Source organism: Orycteropus afer, unplaced genomic scaffold, assembly GCF_000298275.1.
Source record: "Orycteropus afer afer isolate SDZICR_OR568_19922 unplaced genomic scaffold, OryAfe1.0 scaffold00471, whole genome shotgun sequence".
NCBI lineage: Eukaryota > Metazoa > Chordata > Mammalia > Tubulidentata > Orycteropodidae > Orycteropus > Orycteropus afer.
The window spans coordinates 1,324,493-1,341,979 of record NW_006922058.1 but is presented as its reverse complement, the minus strand read 5'-3'; the positions used below and the strand labels follow the sequence as shown (position 1 = coordinate 1,341,979).

Below are 17,487 nucleotides of genomic sequence, written 5' to 3'. Positions count from 1 at the left end.
ATCCAGAATAACTCTTAGCAGGTTGTCGACTGTGGCCGTTGGTGCTAACGCTTCTTGCTTGGGGAGACATGACATGCCAGCACACCAGTTCATTTGCTGAAGTTGCCTAGGGGCTCATGGCCTGGGAGCTGGTTTTTCCGGAAAACTTTGCTGTGAGCTGTTTTGTAGTCACAGTGTGCACAGCAGAGTCGCAGCGGCCAGGGCGCCAGCGTCTGGGTGGAACGCAGTCCTCCTTTCTCTCTGCTTATTGACCAGAGAAAGGATGCAGTGGGCTGTGCCAGCCAGCCACCAGGCTGCCAACCACTGGGGCTGCCCTCTGGAATGCTGAGCAGCAAGGCCGTGCCACAAAGGTTTCCATGCTCTCTGAAGGCTCCTGTCCTCGTCACGGTCACTGGGGGTGGAAGAAGGCTGCTCCGGTACATGGCAGAGTTAGAATCTTTGGTACAAAGCCACGGGCTCCTAACTGAGCTGGGCTCTGGCACTCTGGCCTGTGGGGGCCTTGTACCCGTGGCCTTTGTGGCTGGGCTCACCTTTGTTATGGTGGACCACCTGGTGCTAGTAAGCAGGCCTGAGCAGGTCCCTGGGACAGTTTCCACGAGAGGGCAGTGAGCAACCCAAGCTAGCAGCTACAGAACCAGCAGAAATTTCTTTGCCTGGGGCTCGGGGCACTGTCAGCTTCAGCTCCTCATTAGGATTCCGGAGACAGCCCTCCACCCCCTGGCTAAGTGCAGTTTGCCCGGGCTTTTGTTCTATTTGCGAATAGTGCCAGCGGGACGCCAAGGGCAGGGTGGCTTGGTAACCACGAGCCCTCAGCCAGAGAGCAGCTCTCCGAGCCGAAACCACGAAGGTAAGCTTGCAGGTGTTGGGCCCTGAGGAGTGCCTGCTTGCCACCTTGGGTCTGGCGAGGCACTTACAAAACCTGGAGCAGCCCCAGGGCGTGGACTTTTCCAGTGAGGTTGCTTGTGGAGGTGGCAGTTGACAGGCATTGTGCCTGAGGCCCGGACAAAGGAAGCACTGAGCTCTAAGTCGGCCCTGAACTGAGACCAGCAGGCGGGCTTCGCTGGGAAGGGCTTCTGCTCACTGCTCACATTGGGCGTCCATTTCCTCCTGCAAATTGATGGCATTTTGGGAGGGACAATACTTCTTTTTAAAAATTTGTTGTCCCGGAGCCAGGGGAGGGAGAAATGTTTAGGGTGTTGGGTTTGTTATAGGGGGAACTGTTTTGGAAGCGGCTAGAGAGAATGGAGCCCCAACATGAAAGGTGTGGTCCGTGTCATTGAGTTGTGAGTCCCAGAGCGGTGTCAATGGACGTTTGGGTGTGTCTGTTTCCATGGCTGTGTGCGTGTATGTGTACATACATCACACACATGCACGCACACACACGCACGCACACACACACGTGTATGTAAAAGTACTTGTTGGAATGACGATGTAATCTTGCCGGCATTGCTTCCGGCGTGGTCGAGGGTAAATGTTAGCATTGTAACTAAGTGGTCGCAGTGCTCATGTCCCTGCAGCAGTGCCAGCTCTCGCCAGCACCATGACACGGGAGGAGCCTTACCACGAGGAGTTCAGCTATGACCGGATGCCCACCCTGGAGCGGGGCAGGCCGGACGGCCCAAGCTGTAGCCCCGACGCCAAGACCAATGACCTTCAGCTCTCCAAGAGGCTCCCGCCCTGCTTTAGCTACAAGACCTGGGTCTTCTCTGTGCTGATGGGAGTGAGTGGCTTGATGTGCGACCCTGCTGCATGCTTCCTCACTGGGCCACACCGTGGAGCTCCAGGAGGGCCTGCAGATCTTGTGATTCTCATCAGGGATGACACATGCTCGTTTTGTTCTGGAAATTGTTTTCCTTAACTCATCCGTATTTACTGTCCTGACCTTGTGCTGCTTTGGGGAGCATTCCTGGGCATAACTAGTGCACACGTGTGTGGTTAGTGGGTACACACATGTGTGTAGTTAGTATGTGTGCATATGGCCAATGCACAAATGTGTGGTTAGTATGTGTGCACGTGGCTAGTGCACACGTGTGGTTAGTGTGCATGTGCATGGCTGGTGCACGTGTGTAGTTTGTGTACATATGTGTGTAGTTAGTGTTCAGGTGTGTGGCTAGTGCATATTTGTGGTTAGTGTGCATGTGTGTGGTGAGTGTGTGTGCACGTGGCTAGGACATGGGTGTGGTTAGTGTGCATGTGTGTGGCTAGTGCACACATGTATGGTTAGTGTGTGTGCATGTGGCTAGTGCATGCCTGTGGCTACTGCATGTGTGTGGTTAAGGTTCAAGCACGTGGCTAGTGCACATGTGTGGTTAGTGTGTGGGTGTATTGCTAGTACACATGTGTGGGTGGTGTGAATGCATATGGGTAGTGCATATTTGTGTGATTTGTGTTCAGGTATGTGGTTAGCACATGTATAGTTAGTTTCGATATGCTTGTATGTGTGTATGTGGCTGAAACACGTTGTGTGGCTTCTGCACATGCATGTGGCCAGTGTTTGTGCTTGCAGCTAGTGTACGGATATGTGGTTAGTGTGCATGTGCCTGGCTTGTGCATGTGGCCTGTGTACATATGTGTAGCTGGTACACCTGCATAGGCGGGTGTGTATATGTGTGGCTGGTATATGTGTATTGGACTAGTGCATGTGTGTGGTTACTACATGTGTGTGGCTAGTGTATGTGTGTGTGGTTAGTGTGCATGTGTGTGGCTGATGTGTGTGCTTACAGACAGTGCATGTCTATAGCTAGTGTACATGTGGGTGGTTAATGTGCAAGTGCCCGGCTAGTGCATGTGTGTATGGCCTGTGTGCCTGTGTGTAGCTGGTGCTCATGCATGTGGATGGTCCATGTGCATGTGGCCAGGGTACGTGTGTGTGGCTAGTGCACATACATGTGGTTAGCACATGTACATGGTCGATGCACAGGCCTGTAGCTCGTGTGTGTGTGCAGCACTGCAGGTGGCAGCACCTGGATTTTTGTATGCCTGCTCCCCAGGCCACCAGCGGAAATGCACCACAGAGCTCTGATGAAATTGACACAATGCCCTATGCTGTCTGGGCTCTCGAAGACCATAAACGCCGAGGCACAAGTGAGGGGTCAGGGAGCTCCAGCGTGTGGGGGAGCGTGCGGGGTGGGGTGGTCAGGGAGCTTCGTTGGGAAGAGCAAAGACCTGATGGATGTGAGGGGGAGGGCTGCCGCTGTCTGGAGAGAACAGTTTGAGCAGCAGTGGCTGTGCAAAGGCCCCAGGACAGGAGCGGCCATTCCTTGGTCTGAGGGACGAGGGGACTGGTGGAAACATAGCCAGAGAGGCAGAGGTCCAGTGCAGGGCCTTGTAGGCTGTGGGGGCTGCATGAGAGGGGGCCCTCACTGCTGTGTGGAGAGTGGACTATGGTGGGCAGAGGCGGAGGCTGGAGGCCGGGCAGGTCTGAGCAGAGGGCAGGGGTAGCCCAGCTCACCTGATGGCCTGGGGTGCACCTGGCATCTGCTTGGAGGGGTCGCTTCTGCAGAGGGAGTGGGGCAGGCTGTCTGGAGGGATCCCTGAGGCCCCGACACTGCCCATGTTGCAGTGTGGGCATTTTCTGGGGCAGAGGTGCCGTTTCTTGCTTCAGATTTTCAGTGTCCCTATGATTGGACTCCGCTCCCCTGCTCTGGCACCCGGGGGAGCACATCTGTTGCCCACAGTGTGGCAGGGCCTGCAGCCATCCTTCACAGGAGCTGCACTCAGGCATGGTCCTGATGCAGGTTGGTGCTGGAGAAGCTGGCCGGTCTCACTGTCGTCAAGGGGCTGTCGTTTCTCGCTGACCAGTGACCTGTGGATACGCTCATGTTTAACCCGAAGGGGCCGCTGTTTTGCAGAGCTGCCTCCTGATCACCTCGGGGTTCTCGCTGTACCTGGGGAACGTGTTTCCTTCGGAGATGGACTACCTGCGCTGTGCTGCAGGCTCCGTAAGCCCCTCTCCATCCTCGCCCCCCACAGACGTCCCCTGTCGCGTGAGGCTTGAACCCTTCACTCTACAGCCACCATCTCCTCCCTCCCGAATCCCCCCTTCTATGCTAGCTCCAGGTAGACTTTATGACTTTGAAAGTTATCAAGGAAGCAAGTATGAGTCTTGCTGAACTGCAGCCTGGTTCTTTGGTGCTTTGGGGGCTTTACACACCTGCTACCTACCTGCTCGCTTCTCACAAACTTTGGGCTATGTTTCTGAAATCTTACCCAGTGCCAGGGCTAGGGGAGAGGGACGGGGGACCCACTGACCATCCCAGGAGATGGACCATGACTGTCCAACTGTGCAGCAGCCAGCAGCTCCTGCGCCCCAGTGTCCCCATGCTATCTCACACAGAGCCACATCCCCAGGGGTCTTGTGTGTGCATTGACACCGGGGTCCTCTGGCTGGCTCACCTTCCAGGGCAGCCTCCCCGGGCTGGGGAGGGGGCTTTCTGCCCTTCTAAGGCCCTAGACTGTTGGCCTGACACCACAGTCCCCACACTCACCTCCCAGCCCCTGGCCTGCCCCCAGAACCCCTATCTCCCATCCCCACCCTGCCCAGCATTCATCTTGTCTGGCCTCCCCATCGCTGAACAAAGATGCTGCTCTTAACTGTCCCATAACACGCCAGTACCTGGATGAGGACCAGCGCAAAAGACAAACAGGGCAATTGCTTCCTGTAACCCCCACGTTGCCCTGTCTGCCCCCTCGGAATATGACTCCTTGAGAGAAGGGGACCCAGGTCCTGCTGGGCTAGAAGTGTCTCCTTGGCTTTCTGTCTTCAGCACTGGAGCGACCCCCAGGGTGGTGAGCAACTGCTGTTTGCTGTGGGCAGTGCCAACCCGGCCACTGTCTGAGCACAGGGGTCAGTGATGCCTCTTGTGCTGTCAGGGGGCACTGAGGGCTCAGTCTCATGGGCCCCACACTTGACCCTGCCTGCCCCTCACCCAGGAGCTCTGGGGGCATAGTGCCTAAGGCATTTCACTGCTAACCAGAAGGCTGGCGGTTCAAACCCCAGCCACTCCTCGGAAAGAAGATTGGGCAATCTACTTCTGTAGAGATACTGCCTCGGAAACCCAAGGAGGGGTCACTGTGAGTGGGAATTGACTTGACGGCAGTGAGTCTGGTTTCTGGTTTGGCCCCTCAACTGCCTCTCTGAGGGCAGTGGAGCTGTCGTCCAGGTTCCTGCCTTGCATGCAGCCCTGACGGCCACTCTCTTCCACCAGAGGCTCTTCTCAGAGCTGTGGTGTCCCTGTGTGTCCCACACCTGCCCTCAGCCCTTTCCTGTCCCTTGCTCAGGCCCCAAGGCTAGGAGTCCTGCCTCCTGCCTTCCATCTGATTCCTCCCAGGGGCGCTGCCCCCCCAACCCCCCCCCAGCATCTACAGGTGCTCCCTCACCCCCACCCAGTGTCTATGGGGCCCCTACCTCCACCGTCACCCCAGCCAGTGTCTGTAGACCACCCACTTCCACCCACTGTCTTCAGGGGCCCCACCTCCACCCCCACCCCCTGCCAGTGTCTGTGAGGCCCCTACCCCCACCCACTGTCTGTGGGGCCCCCACCCCCACCCAGAGCTCAGGCTGGTCTCACCTCCTCTGTTCCTGCTTACCCTTGTTCTCATGTGTCCTCTCTTGTCCAAGTTCCATGTCTCCTGGCCGGCCCCCACACTAGCCCTCCCTGGCCACGCCTTGGGGTGGGGCCTGGGCAGGAGCCCCTGAGGGGAAAGGAGCCGCTCCCCTGACTTCACAGGGGGTTGCTTGCCTCTTCTGTGATTCTCACATCACCATGACCCCTGGCCTGTGCCAAGGCTGCATTCAGACTCCGCAGGCAGGAGGACTTTCCTCACTGACGGCTCATGGGACGTGTGGGCTGAGTCTGGCAGGGCCCCTCGCGCCTAGAGGAGGGGACACTGCTGGCTGGTGTGGATGTTTCCGGAAGCGTCACGGCACGTAAAGCCGTGGTGAGGACCTGCGTGAGCAGCTCTGAGGTCACTAACGTCCCCTCTGCTTTCTGGTCTCTCTGCAGTGCCTTCCCTCAGCCATCGTGAGCTTTGCTGTTTCAAGGAGAAGCGTCAGTGCGGTGAGTTCCACCCTTCTTGTGTGGCCTCCAAGTGGACCTGCTGCCCACAGGGAGGACCTCGATGGCAGGATCAGTGGGCGTGGGTGGGAAGGTGGGCAGCCCCCTGCAGGGCTGCCAGGCATGTGGGAGTACGTGCATGTGTATGTGCGTGTGTATAGGTACATATGTGTATGCACTGCGTGTGCACCTGTGTGTGTGTGTGTCAGTGTGTTCACCTGTGTGCACATTTGTGCCTGGGGGGGCATGGCTCCACAGCCAAAGTGATCAAGAGGGTGCAGGGGGCTGGCCCGCAGCAGCCCCCCCACGGTAAAACCACTTCGGCCCCCAGACTGCGGGCTGCCCACCGCCCCCTCGCTCATTCTGAGCGCACAGGACACACACCCGGCTGCCACTTCCTGCGTGTCATGGTCTTGGAGTTTTGCTGAAGGATCTAGAACTTCTTTATCTCATAAGTTACTCACAAGGGCAAAACCTCCCGTCTTGTTTTTCAGATTCCCAACTTCCAGATGTTATTTGTGTCCACATTTGCTGTCACAACGACTTGCTTAATTTGGTTTGGATGTAAGCTGGTCTTGAACCCATCAGCAGTAAATGTGAGTTATTGGGGATACCGTAGGTCACACCCCAGGATCACTGGAATGTATTTTCCCACTGCTCTGACATGTCGAGGAGCTCTGGTGGCTCAGTGGGTAAAGCATTCGGCTGCTAAACAAAAGGTTGGCGGTTTGCACCCACCAGCTGCTCTGTGGGAGAAAGATGAGGCCATCTGCTCCCATAAAGACTGACAGCCTTGGAGACCCTGTGGGGCAGTTCCACTCTGTCCTCTAGGGGCGCTGTGAGTCAGAATGGACATCTTTGTTCGCGTGTCACATGGGCTGCAAGACAAATGGTGTGGCACGTCCCCCACTTGGTGAGCCTCATGTGTGGACCTGGGAGTCTATGGCAGCTGCCTGGTGCCTGGCACTTCTCGGGTCTGTAATGTTTGAGAATTTTGTGATGCTTCAGAAAAGAATTGTTTCTATTTAACTCTTTAATTGATCCTAGTAGATGGCTTTATTGGTAAATAATATACTTTAAATGTCATTTTATTTTTAATAAGTTGCCACGTCAACTGTTTTTAAGTGTGTGGTTCAATGACATTACCTACATTCAAACCTTCCCACCATCCGTTTCCAAAACCCTGTCCATCCCCCAAGCACACACTCCGTACCCTGTAAGCAACCCTTCCCATCCTTGCCCCACCCTCCTGCCTCTAATTGCCTTCTGTCTCTGCACCAAGGGACTGGGTGGCACCCCCTTTGACCACCTCTGACCAGCATCTCCAGCAACAGGCCCAGGACTGAGTCCTGTGAGGTGCAAGTCAGACATACTACCACCCTCCAGCCTTTTACCAGTTCTGACACCAGCCATCACTCCCACAGCACTAACTGCCTCTCTGCTGGGTTCAGCAATTCATTGTGATGGCCACGTGGAACTTACAGACAATCCTCATGATTATGGAGTTTATTAGGGAAGCAACAGGTTATACAACTCAGGTTCAGGAATGCTCGGGATACAATTCTTCAGTCTGGAGAGTCTCCCCTCTGCTATGCCCGCAGGCATGACTGTGTTTGGCCTTTGGCCTGGCCTCCGCCCTGCTCAGGCAAGTGTTACAAAGCTTTTTTAGCTCTGCCGATAGGTGCACCTATGTGCACCCCACTCTGCCAGCAAGACTGCCCTAGGCAAAAAGTAGATTTGACCCATTGAACACCAGTGACCAAACACCAGACCAGTTGTGAGATGACATCAAGAACATCATACATGAAGAAAGCAAAAGGTCATTAAAAAGACAGGAAAGGAAGAAAAAAACAAAATGAATGTCAGAGGACACTCTGAAACTTGCCATTGAACGGAGAGTAGCTAAAGCAAATGGAAGAAATGACAAGATAAAAAAGCTGAACAGAAAATTTCAAAGAGCAGCTCGAGAAGACAAAGTCAATTATTATAATGAAATGTGCAAAGATATGGAGTTAGAAAACCAAAAGGGAAGAACATGCTCGGCATTTCTCAAGCTGAAAGTTCTGAAGAAAAAAAATCAAGCTTTGAGTTGCAATATTAAATGCTTCTATGGGCAGAATATTGAATGATGCAGGAAGCATCAAAAGAAGATGGAAGGAATACAGAGTCATGGTACAAAAAAGTATGGGTCAATGTTCATCCATTTCAAGAGGTGGCATATGATCAAGAACCAATGGTATTCAAGGAAGAGGTTGAGCTGCACTGAAGGGATTGGTGAAAAGTAAGGTGCAGGAATTGACGGAATACCCATTGAGATGTTTGAACAAATGGATGCCACTCTGGAGGCACTCACTCATCTATGTCAAGAAATTTGGAAGACAGCTACCTGGTCTCCTAACTGGAAGAGATCCGTATTTGTACCCATTCCAAAGAAAGGTGATCCAATAGAATGTGGAAGTTATCCACAAAATATCATCAGTATCTCACACAAGTAAAATTTTGCTGAAGATAATTCAAAAATGCTTGCAGCAGTATATTGACAGGGAACTTCCAGAAATACAAGCTGTATTCAGAAGAGGATGTGGAACAAGGGATATCATTGCTGATGTCAGATGGATCTTGGCTGAAAGCAGAGAATACCAGAAAAATGTTTACTTGTATTTTATTGACTATGCAAAAGCATTAGATTGTGTGGATCATAACAAATTATGGATAACATTGAGAAGGATGGGAATTCCAGAACACTTAATTGTACTCATGAGGAACCTATACATAGTCCAGGAGGCTGTTGTTCAAACAGAGCAAGGGGATACTGTGTTTTGGTTCCCTACTGCCACTCTGACAGGAATATACCACAAATGGAATGGCTTGAACAAACAGTTCATTCTCTTACAATTTTGGAGGCTTTAAATCTGAGTTCAAAGTGCCAGGCTCTAGGGGCGGGGTGAAAGCCCTTCAACCTTGGGCGTCAGCTCTGCCTCCTGCTCCTGGCTCACTGAAGCTGGAGGCTTTTCTTCACTCAGCTTCTGGCTGCTGAGGCTGACAAGCCCAAAGTTGACAAGTAAAAGTCACAGTCTCAATGTTGCCAGACAACATGGGAGGTCATTGATTCAAGTTCAGATGAAGTCCCAAGATTGGCAGGGCATGGCATGCTGTTCAATAACAACACAACTTGGCTATAAGCAGGGTTCAAACATGCCAAAAGTCTAGACACCAATACCAAAGCTGCTGCTTATCTCTGGGAAGAAGACCACATCCCTAAAGCAGCTACTCAGCTGCTTGCAGCAGATTGCACCATGGAGTTGATTGCCAGTCTCGTCATGGGGAATAACTACCTCCAGCTGCCCAGCCACTCAACCAGGCCCAGCCAAGTTGACATACAACCTTAACTACCACATACTGCATGGTTTAAAATCAGGTATGGTGTGCATCAGGGTTGTATCCTTTCACCATACTTACTCAATCCGCATGCTGAGCAAATAATCCAAGAAGCCGGACCATATGAAGAAGAACAAGGCATGAGGACTGGAGGAAGACTCATTAACAATCCGTGATATGCAGATGACACAGCCTTGCTTGCTGGAAGTGAAGATGACTTGAAGCACTTACTAATGAAGATTAAAGACTACAGTCTGTAGTATGGATTACACCTCAACCCAAAGAAAATGAAAATCCTCATAATGGACCAATAAGCAGAATCATGATAAATGGAGAAAAGATTGAAGTTGTCAAAGATTTCATATCACTTGAATCCACAATCAACATCCGTGGAAGCAGCAGTCAAGAAATCAGACGACGTATTGCACTGGGCAAATCTGCTGCAAAAGACCCTTTTCAAGTGCTGAAGAGCAAAGATGTCTCTTTGAAGACTAAGGTGCACCTAACTCAAGTCATAGTGTTTTCAATCACATCATATGCATGTGAGACCTAGACAATGAGTAAGGAAGACTGAAGAAAAGTTGATGCTTTTGAGTTGTGATGCTGGCGAAGAATACTGTAAGTACCATGGACTGCTAGAAGAACGAACAAATCTGTCCTGGAAGAAATACAGCTGGAATGCTCCTTGGAAGCAAGAATGGCCAGACTTCGTCTCACCTATTTTGGTCATGTTGTCAGAAGGGACCATTCCCTGGAGAAGGATGTCATGCTTGGTGAGGTGGAGGATCAGTGAGAGAGAGGAAGACCCTCAGTGAGATGGACTGACACCGTGGCTGCAACAGTGGGCTCAGGTACAGCAGGGATTGTGAGGCTGGCCCAGAAGCAGGCAGAGTTTCGTCCTATTGTACACAGGGTCACATGTGTTGGAGCCCACTTGACGGCACCTAACAACAACAGCAGCAGGTTAACTCAGGTCCAGACCTATCAGAACTTCAGTTTTTCAAAATTGATTTTTAACAGTATATTTTGTGTCTGGCAACTTTTGTGAACTCTGTTACTAGCTCTTCTAGCTTTTCTGTGGCTTACTCTGGTTTTCTGTGCAGGTGATCCTGTTACTTTCACATAATACCAGTTGAAGCATTTTCATTTCAATCTTCATCCCTCTCGTTTGTTTTTCTCTATAGCTCTGGCCAGGACTTCCAGTTCTATGTTCAACAGGCATAGGGTAATTGGTATCCTGGCTTCGTCCTATATTAAACGCAATGTGTCTAAAGAGTCCCCATTTTTTTTGTGTGTGTGTGTGATTTGGGTGAGAATTTACAGAGCAAATTCACTTTCCATACAGCAGCTCACATACACTTTGTCTCATGACATTGACCACAATTCACCACAATGCAACAGCTCCCCTCCCACTTCCTCCCGACAGCCACTTCTTCCCTGTGTCCCTCCCGCCATGCACCCCTGACCCCTGAGCTGTCTTCCAGTGCATAAACAGCCCCTTAAAGAGTCCCCATTATGTTTTGATAAATAACTTTCACCAAGTTAAAAATATCTGTTGTAGGCCTGGTTTGCTCTGAGTTTTTTCTTTCAGGCGCATAACTATGTGTTGATCATTGGTAGTTTCTTTTTTGCATATGTTGGGATCAGATAATTTTCTCATATCGTTTCTTAGGGTGGTGGATTGCATTGATAACTTTTTCTAGTGCTGAACCTTTCTTTCCTGCCAGGGATGAGCCTTGCTTGATCACATGGTAGTATTTTTAATATTCTGATGGAGTTGGCTAGCTAGTTTTGCATAGGATCTTTGCGTCATGGTTCATCAAGGAAATGGGACTATGTAGGCCTGCATAGGTCTGTTTCCTTTGTCTGGTTTTGGAAGCAAGATTATAGTGGCTTCCTAAAATGAACAAGGTAGCTCTTGTTTCTCTCATGTTTTCAGGAAAAACTTGGCAGATAAGAACAGACTGTTTGCTGGAACTCACCTGTAACATTATCTCAGTCTAGGGTTTTAGGGGAGGAGAGGTCTTTTGCTTCTATTGAAGTGTTCTGTTTCTTCTTGTGTCAAATTTTGCCTTTTTATATTTTCATCAAAAATTCTGATTTTATCAAAACTCTGCTGCTGCTGCTGTTGTTAGGTGCTATTGCGTCAATTCCAATTCCTAGTGACCTTAGGTACTTGAGTCAATTCTGATCCCTAGTACCATACCTTGTGTGTGACAGAATGGAGTGTGGTCCAGTCCAGCAATCATCTGGCTGTAACATTTATTAACACAGCTGTCCCTGATATGGCTTGTTATCTTTAGATCATGCTGGCATCTCTACCCAAACTTTGGTGATATACTCTCATTAAACTTTCTTCAGTCAGGCCTTGGGAAGTTGCCATCTGTTTCTTGCCAGTACCCCGATACATCAGAGAGGGACACTGGGAATTTTTTTTTTTTTAATATCCTTTTGTTATTGATTTCTGATTTTATTGCATTGTGATCAGAATACACAATCTCCAGTGTATTGATTCTTTGGAATTAACTAAGGCTTGCTTTGTGGCCTAAGCAATGATTAACTTCTTTGTTTTCCAAATGCTATCCACCATGAATGTTCTTTGTTTTATTTTGCAATTACAGTTCTGTAGCTCCAACATTATTTCTTATTTCATAGTTCTCCACCTGTTTGTCTTTCTGATCTATGAGTGTTTGGGAGAAGAGAAGTTCACCTGTAACTGTTGGTTGATCTATTTATTCCTACAGTTCTGTTAGTTGTTACTTCAGCTATTTTGAGGCTATATTGGTAGTTGCATATGGTTCTATATTCTTTCCTTTCTAGATTTAATTTTTAAAATTATCTTACAGTTGGCTGTTTATTGTCTAGATCTATGAATATCAACACATTTATAGATTTGTGTGACCACCAGGAGATCAGAATACAGAATAGTTCCATCACCTCAAAACTCCCTCATGTTTTTGAAATTATGCATAAAACTCCTATAGACACTTGTGTACAGGTTTTTATATGAACCGAAGTTTTTATTTTTCCAGGATAAATACCTACGAGTGGGATTGCTAGGGGTCAAAAGTGTATGTTTAACTTTATGAAATGGCCAAACACTTTTCTAGAGTGACTGTACCATTTTGCCTTCCCATCAGCAACATATCAGAGGTCTAGTTGCTCCACATCCTTGTCAGGACTTGATATTGTCGCTTTTTTAATTTTAGCCATTTAAATAGGTATGTAATATAGGACAATTCTACTCTGTCCTGTGGGGCTGCTATGAGTCAGAATTGACTTAGAGCATACAAAAACAATAGTAGTGGTATCTCATTGAGATTTTGATTTGCATTTCTATAATGGTTAGACAAGCCCTAGTGGTACAGTGGTTAAAGCACTTGGCTGCTAACCAGAAGCTTGGTACTTTGAATCCACTAGCAGCTCCACAAGAGAAAGATATAGCAGTCTGTGCTTTAAAGATTTATAGCCTTGGAAACCTTGTAGGGGAGTTCTACTCTGTCCTGTAGGGTTGCTATGGGTCATAATTGACTCGATGGCTGTTTTTTTTTTTTGGTTAATTAAAGAGCTCTGGTGATTCAGTGCCTAAGGCATTTGACTGCTAATCTGAAGGTCGGTGGTTCAAACCCACCAGCACGGAAGGAAGATGGAGCAATCTACTTCTGTAAAGATTTATTGCCTTGGAAACCCGATGAGGGGTTGCTGTGAGTTGAAATCCACCTGATGGCAGTGGTTTTTTTTTTTTTTTTTTAATTTTTTTGGAATAATGGTTAATTATGCTGCGTTTATCCTCATGTGCATATCTGACAACCATGCATCCACTTGGAGAAGTGTCTGTTTGAGTCTTTTGCTCATTTTTGTATTGGATCGCTTGTTTTCTAACTGTGGAGTTTTGAGAGTTCTTTATAAATACTGGGTACAAGTTTGTTTAATCAGATACATGATTTGTAAATGTTTTCTCCCAGTCAGTAGCTTTCCTTTTCATTTCCTTAACAGTATCATTTGCAGAACAAAAATTTTAAATTTTGATGAAGTCCATTGTCAATTTTGCCCAACCCCAGGCCATAAAAATGTATCTCCTATGTTTTCTTCAAAAAGTTTTACATTTTACATTTAGGTACATGATCCATTTTGAGGGTTTTTTTTTTTTTTTTTGTATGTTGTTGTTAAATGCTGTCGAGTTGGCTCTGACTCATAGGGAACCTCTGTGCAACAGAACAAAACACCGCATGGTCCTTCACCAACTTCACAATCCTTGCTATCCTTGAGCCCGTCGTTGCAGCCACTGTGTCATTTCATCTCATTGAGGGCCTTCCCCTTTTCGCTGACCCTCCACTTCACCAAGCATGATATCCTTCTCCAGGGAATGGTCCCTTCTGAAAACATGACCACAGTAGGTGAGACGAATTTTTTTTTTTTTTTAATTGCCCTTCCCTTCACCCAAATCAATACTTGAGATGTGATGAAGTCTGGCCATTCTTGCTTCCAAGGAACATTCCGTCTGCACTTCTTCCAAGACAGATTTGTTTATTCCTCTATCAATTTGTGGTCTGTGGTATTTTCAGTATTCTTCACCAGCACCACAATTCAAAGGTATCAACTCTTCTTCGGTCTTCTTTATTCATTGTCCAGCCTTCATATGCGTATGAGGTGATTGAAATACCTGTGGCTTGGGTTAGAGGCACCCTAGTCTTTAAAGTGAAGGGATTTAGCAGGAGTGAGTGTAGCAATTGGAGGAAGATCCACATTTAGAGGGAGGAGGCTCACTATGGGGATAGGAGAGTGTATCCATAGTGAAGGCCTGGAGTTGAAGGTTTGAGCCTGGGTTGGGGTGTTTGCTGTCGCATCCCGTAGAGCCTTCACCCTGGGCCCCACACAGACACACACAGACACACACACATACAGTGCTGTACTCACAGTGCCTGGGCTTCGTCCTGGCAGGAAGCCTGGCCCTGCTCTCACTCCACCCTCAGCCACTGTTGTCTGTTGCCCAGCTCACTCCTCCCTCCTGCTCCTCCCCTGGCCCAGCTTGTGCTGTGACAGACAGAGGGCTCTGTCAGGCAGCATGGTGGAGGGGCTTGAGAGGTGCCAAGGTCAGCTTGTCTACCTGGTGCCTCGACTTGGCCACTAAGTGGGAGCAGGGGTGGTACCTTGGAGCGGGGGAGCTCCAGCCCGACGTGGCCTGGTTGTGTACAGCTGTGTGCTGAGAATGGGTTCAGACAGACAGACAGACAGCAAACCAAATGGGGGCAGGGTCGGCCAAGTCTTGCTGCTCCAGCTGGGGGTCGGCAGCCAGGGCTGTCCCGAGATTGTCCTGGGGAATCCGGTGACTAGCTTACTGGCGCTGCATGACTGCAGCCTTTGTTTTCGTTGCTCTGTTGCAGATCAGCTTCAACCTGGGGCTGCTGCTCCTCATGGAGCTCCTGGTGGCCGCCACTGTGGTCGTCTCGGCGCGGGTCAGCGGGGAGCAGTGCACGAGGAAGGTGGGCTGCCCAGGCCACCCGCAGGCACCGCCTGCAGGCACCATGCAGGCCGTGCTGCCCGACCCACCAGAGTGTCTGTCTCTGATGGTGGCCCTGTGCCTGGGGCTGCCCTGGTGTGGGGTGGGTGACCCCAGCGTGCTGGGTGGCAAAGACCGGAGCTGCTGCAGCCACTTTATCCATGTGGTGACAGCTCCGCATGCTCCTCCCCACTATTAGCCGCTCTGGACAGTGTCACATGCAGAGGCTGCTAAGTGTCACCAGGTAAGTGAGACATGTTTCCCTAGGCAGGGAGGAAATGCCTGTTAGAATCTCTGCTCTAAGTTTGCACACTTGCCAGCAGCTTGGAGACGGTTGGCTTCAGAGCCACCTGTGTGAGGGCCCAGGGCCAGTGCACCCCACCTATGGCAGTCACTGGCCCCAGCAGGGGACTGTGACATGGTGTGCCCCTCCTTGGCCAGAGGTGAGCTCCTTGTCACTCATGTCCTGATGCCTGTCTCCTCGTAGGCTTCCACTGCGGACAGAACCAACATTTTGGATGAAGTGACCTTCCCTGCACGGGTCCTGAAATCCTACTCAGTGAGAGAATTTTCTTTTTTCTTATTTCTTTTACTTTTGGGTGAGTGTGTAGGCTGGATGGAATCACCCAGTGTATTATCCCTCAGGGTGACTAAGATGTGCAGGTATCTGCGGCACCGGTGGCCTTTCTGGAAAGCCTCCAAGTGCCTTGTGGGTGACAAAATCCCTTGCCTCGAAGCTGCCCCCAGTGTTGTTTAGTTTTTAGGGGGCTGAGTTATATAGACTGGGATGGAGGTACAGGAGAGGGAGAGACAGACAGACACAGTCCTGGTTGACGCTTTCCCAGCATCATTCTTTTCTTTCTTCTAAATCGGATTTATTTTCTTGTTGGTGTTGAGCACATGCACAGCCACATACACCCAGTGAGCGGCTGTCACCTGTATGGTTCGGTGACACTGGTGATGTTCTTTGCGTCCCATGACTGCTCTCACCTGCTTTGCTGCACTGTCCCCCAGGAACATAAACTCACTGCCCCAGGCTTCCCGTCTGGTCATTCCCCTGCTGTTGTCCCATACAGATGGCTCCTAAAAGAGCATCAGTTGCGAGGCAGACATTTCTTGCTCGTTAAGCTAAACTCTGGTTTGGCTTTAAGAAGACTGCAGGGCATGTTCCAGTTTAAGGTGTAAGGATGGCCCCAGGGCAGTCACTTCAGGGGTTGACCCACCCTCCATGGCTCCAGCAAGTCTAGACTCCAGGAGGATTTGATCCCACGGAAATCTGAAGGACGGCCCCTTTCACTCTTTGAAGGATTGGTTACATGCTCACCCTATCTTGTTAATTGTGCTTTTGGTCTTTTATTCCTTCTTTCTGTCTACTTGTACAATTAGTGAAAGATGATGTTAAAAACCTCCCAATGTGACTTGGCATCATCGGTTTCTCTCTGTAATTCTGTAGCTCTATGCCCTGAGCTGTCAGAGCCACACTTTTACTTACACAATGTGACAACTGCTTCCTGGTTAATTGCACGTTTCCCCCCATAGTTACATACTCAACTGCCATCAAGTCGTTTCCAACTCACAGCAACCCTTTAGGACAGAGTAGAGCAGCCCAGAGCGTTTCCAAGGCTATCAGTCTTTATGGAAACAGACTACCTCATCTTTCTCCCACAGAGCAGCTAGTGGGTTCAAATTGCCAACCTTTTCGTTAGCAGCCGAATGTTTTAACCACTGAGCCGCTAGGGCTCCTATAGGTACATGTTGTGGTTGGGTGTCATTGAGTCAATGTCCACTCACAGCAATCCCACATACAACAGGATAAAACACTGCCCAGGCCTGCACCAGCCTCACAATCTTTGTTGTACCTGAACCCATCGTTGCAGCCACTGTGTCCGTCCATGTGATACTAATGATGTTGTTGTCATTGTTCAGTGCCGATGAGTCAGCACCAACTCATAGTGACCCCATGCACAACAGAACGAAACACTGCCCAGTCCTGTGCCAGCCTCACGATCCTTGCTATACTTGAGCCCATTGTTGTAGGCATTGTGCCGATCCATCTCATCGAGGGTCTTCCTCTTTTTTGTTGACCCTCCACTTTACCAAGCATGATATCCTTCTCCAGGGTGTGGTCCCTTCTGATAACATGACCAAATTAGGTAAGACAAAGTCTGGCTATTCACTCTTCCAAGGAGCATTCCGGCTGCACTTCTTCCAGGGCAGATTTGTTAATTCTTCTGGCAGTCCATGGTACTTTCAGCATTCTTCGCCAACACCACAACTCAAAAGCATCAATCTTTAATCTTCTTTATTCATTGTCCAGCTTTCACAGGCATATGAGGCGATTGAAAATACCATGGCTTGGGTTAGGTGCACCTTAGTCTTCAAAGACACATCTTTGCTCTTCAGCACTTGAAAGAGGTCTTTTGCACCAATATGGCACCACTGAGGATGAGAAAGGCATAGAGAGGTACATGGGAAGTACAGACAACAAATATGAACCCTTTTGCATATACAGTACTGAGTTGTCAGTGAAGGCAAACAGGGGTATATGGACGG

The 17,487-nt window shown here is 49.6% G+C and overlaps 1 protein-coding gene across 1 annotated transcript in view; it reads left to right on the top strand.

Moving 5' to 3' along the window:
• Positions 1-1,540: 1,540 nt before the first annotated feature.
• Positions 1,541-17,487, top strand: part of MLC1 (modulator of VRAC current 1) — a 34,994-nt gene continuing 19,047 nt past the window's right edge. The window contains exons 1-6 of the mRNA XM_007954743.1: positions 1,541-1,720; positions 3,852-3,941; positions 6,006-6,059; positions 6,551-6,652; positions 14,819-14,917; positions 15,422-15,493. Coding sequence (XP_007952934.1) covers positions 1,541-1,720; positions 3,852-3,941; positions 6,006-6,059; positions 6,551-6,652; positions 14,819-14,917; positions 15,422-15,493 — 597 coding nt within the window. The remainder of the gene's footprint in view (positions 1,721-3,851; positions 3,942-6,005; positions 6,060-6,550; positions 6,653-14,818; positions 14,918-15,421; positions 15,494-17,487) is intronic.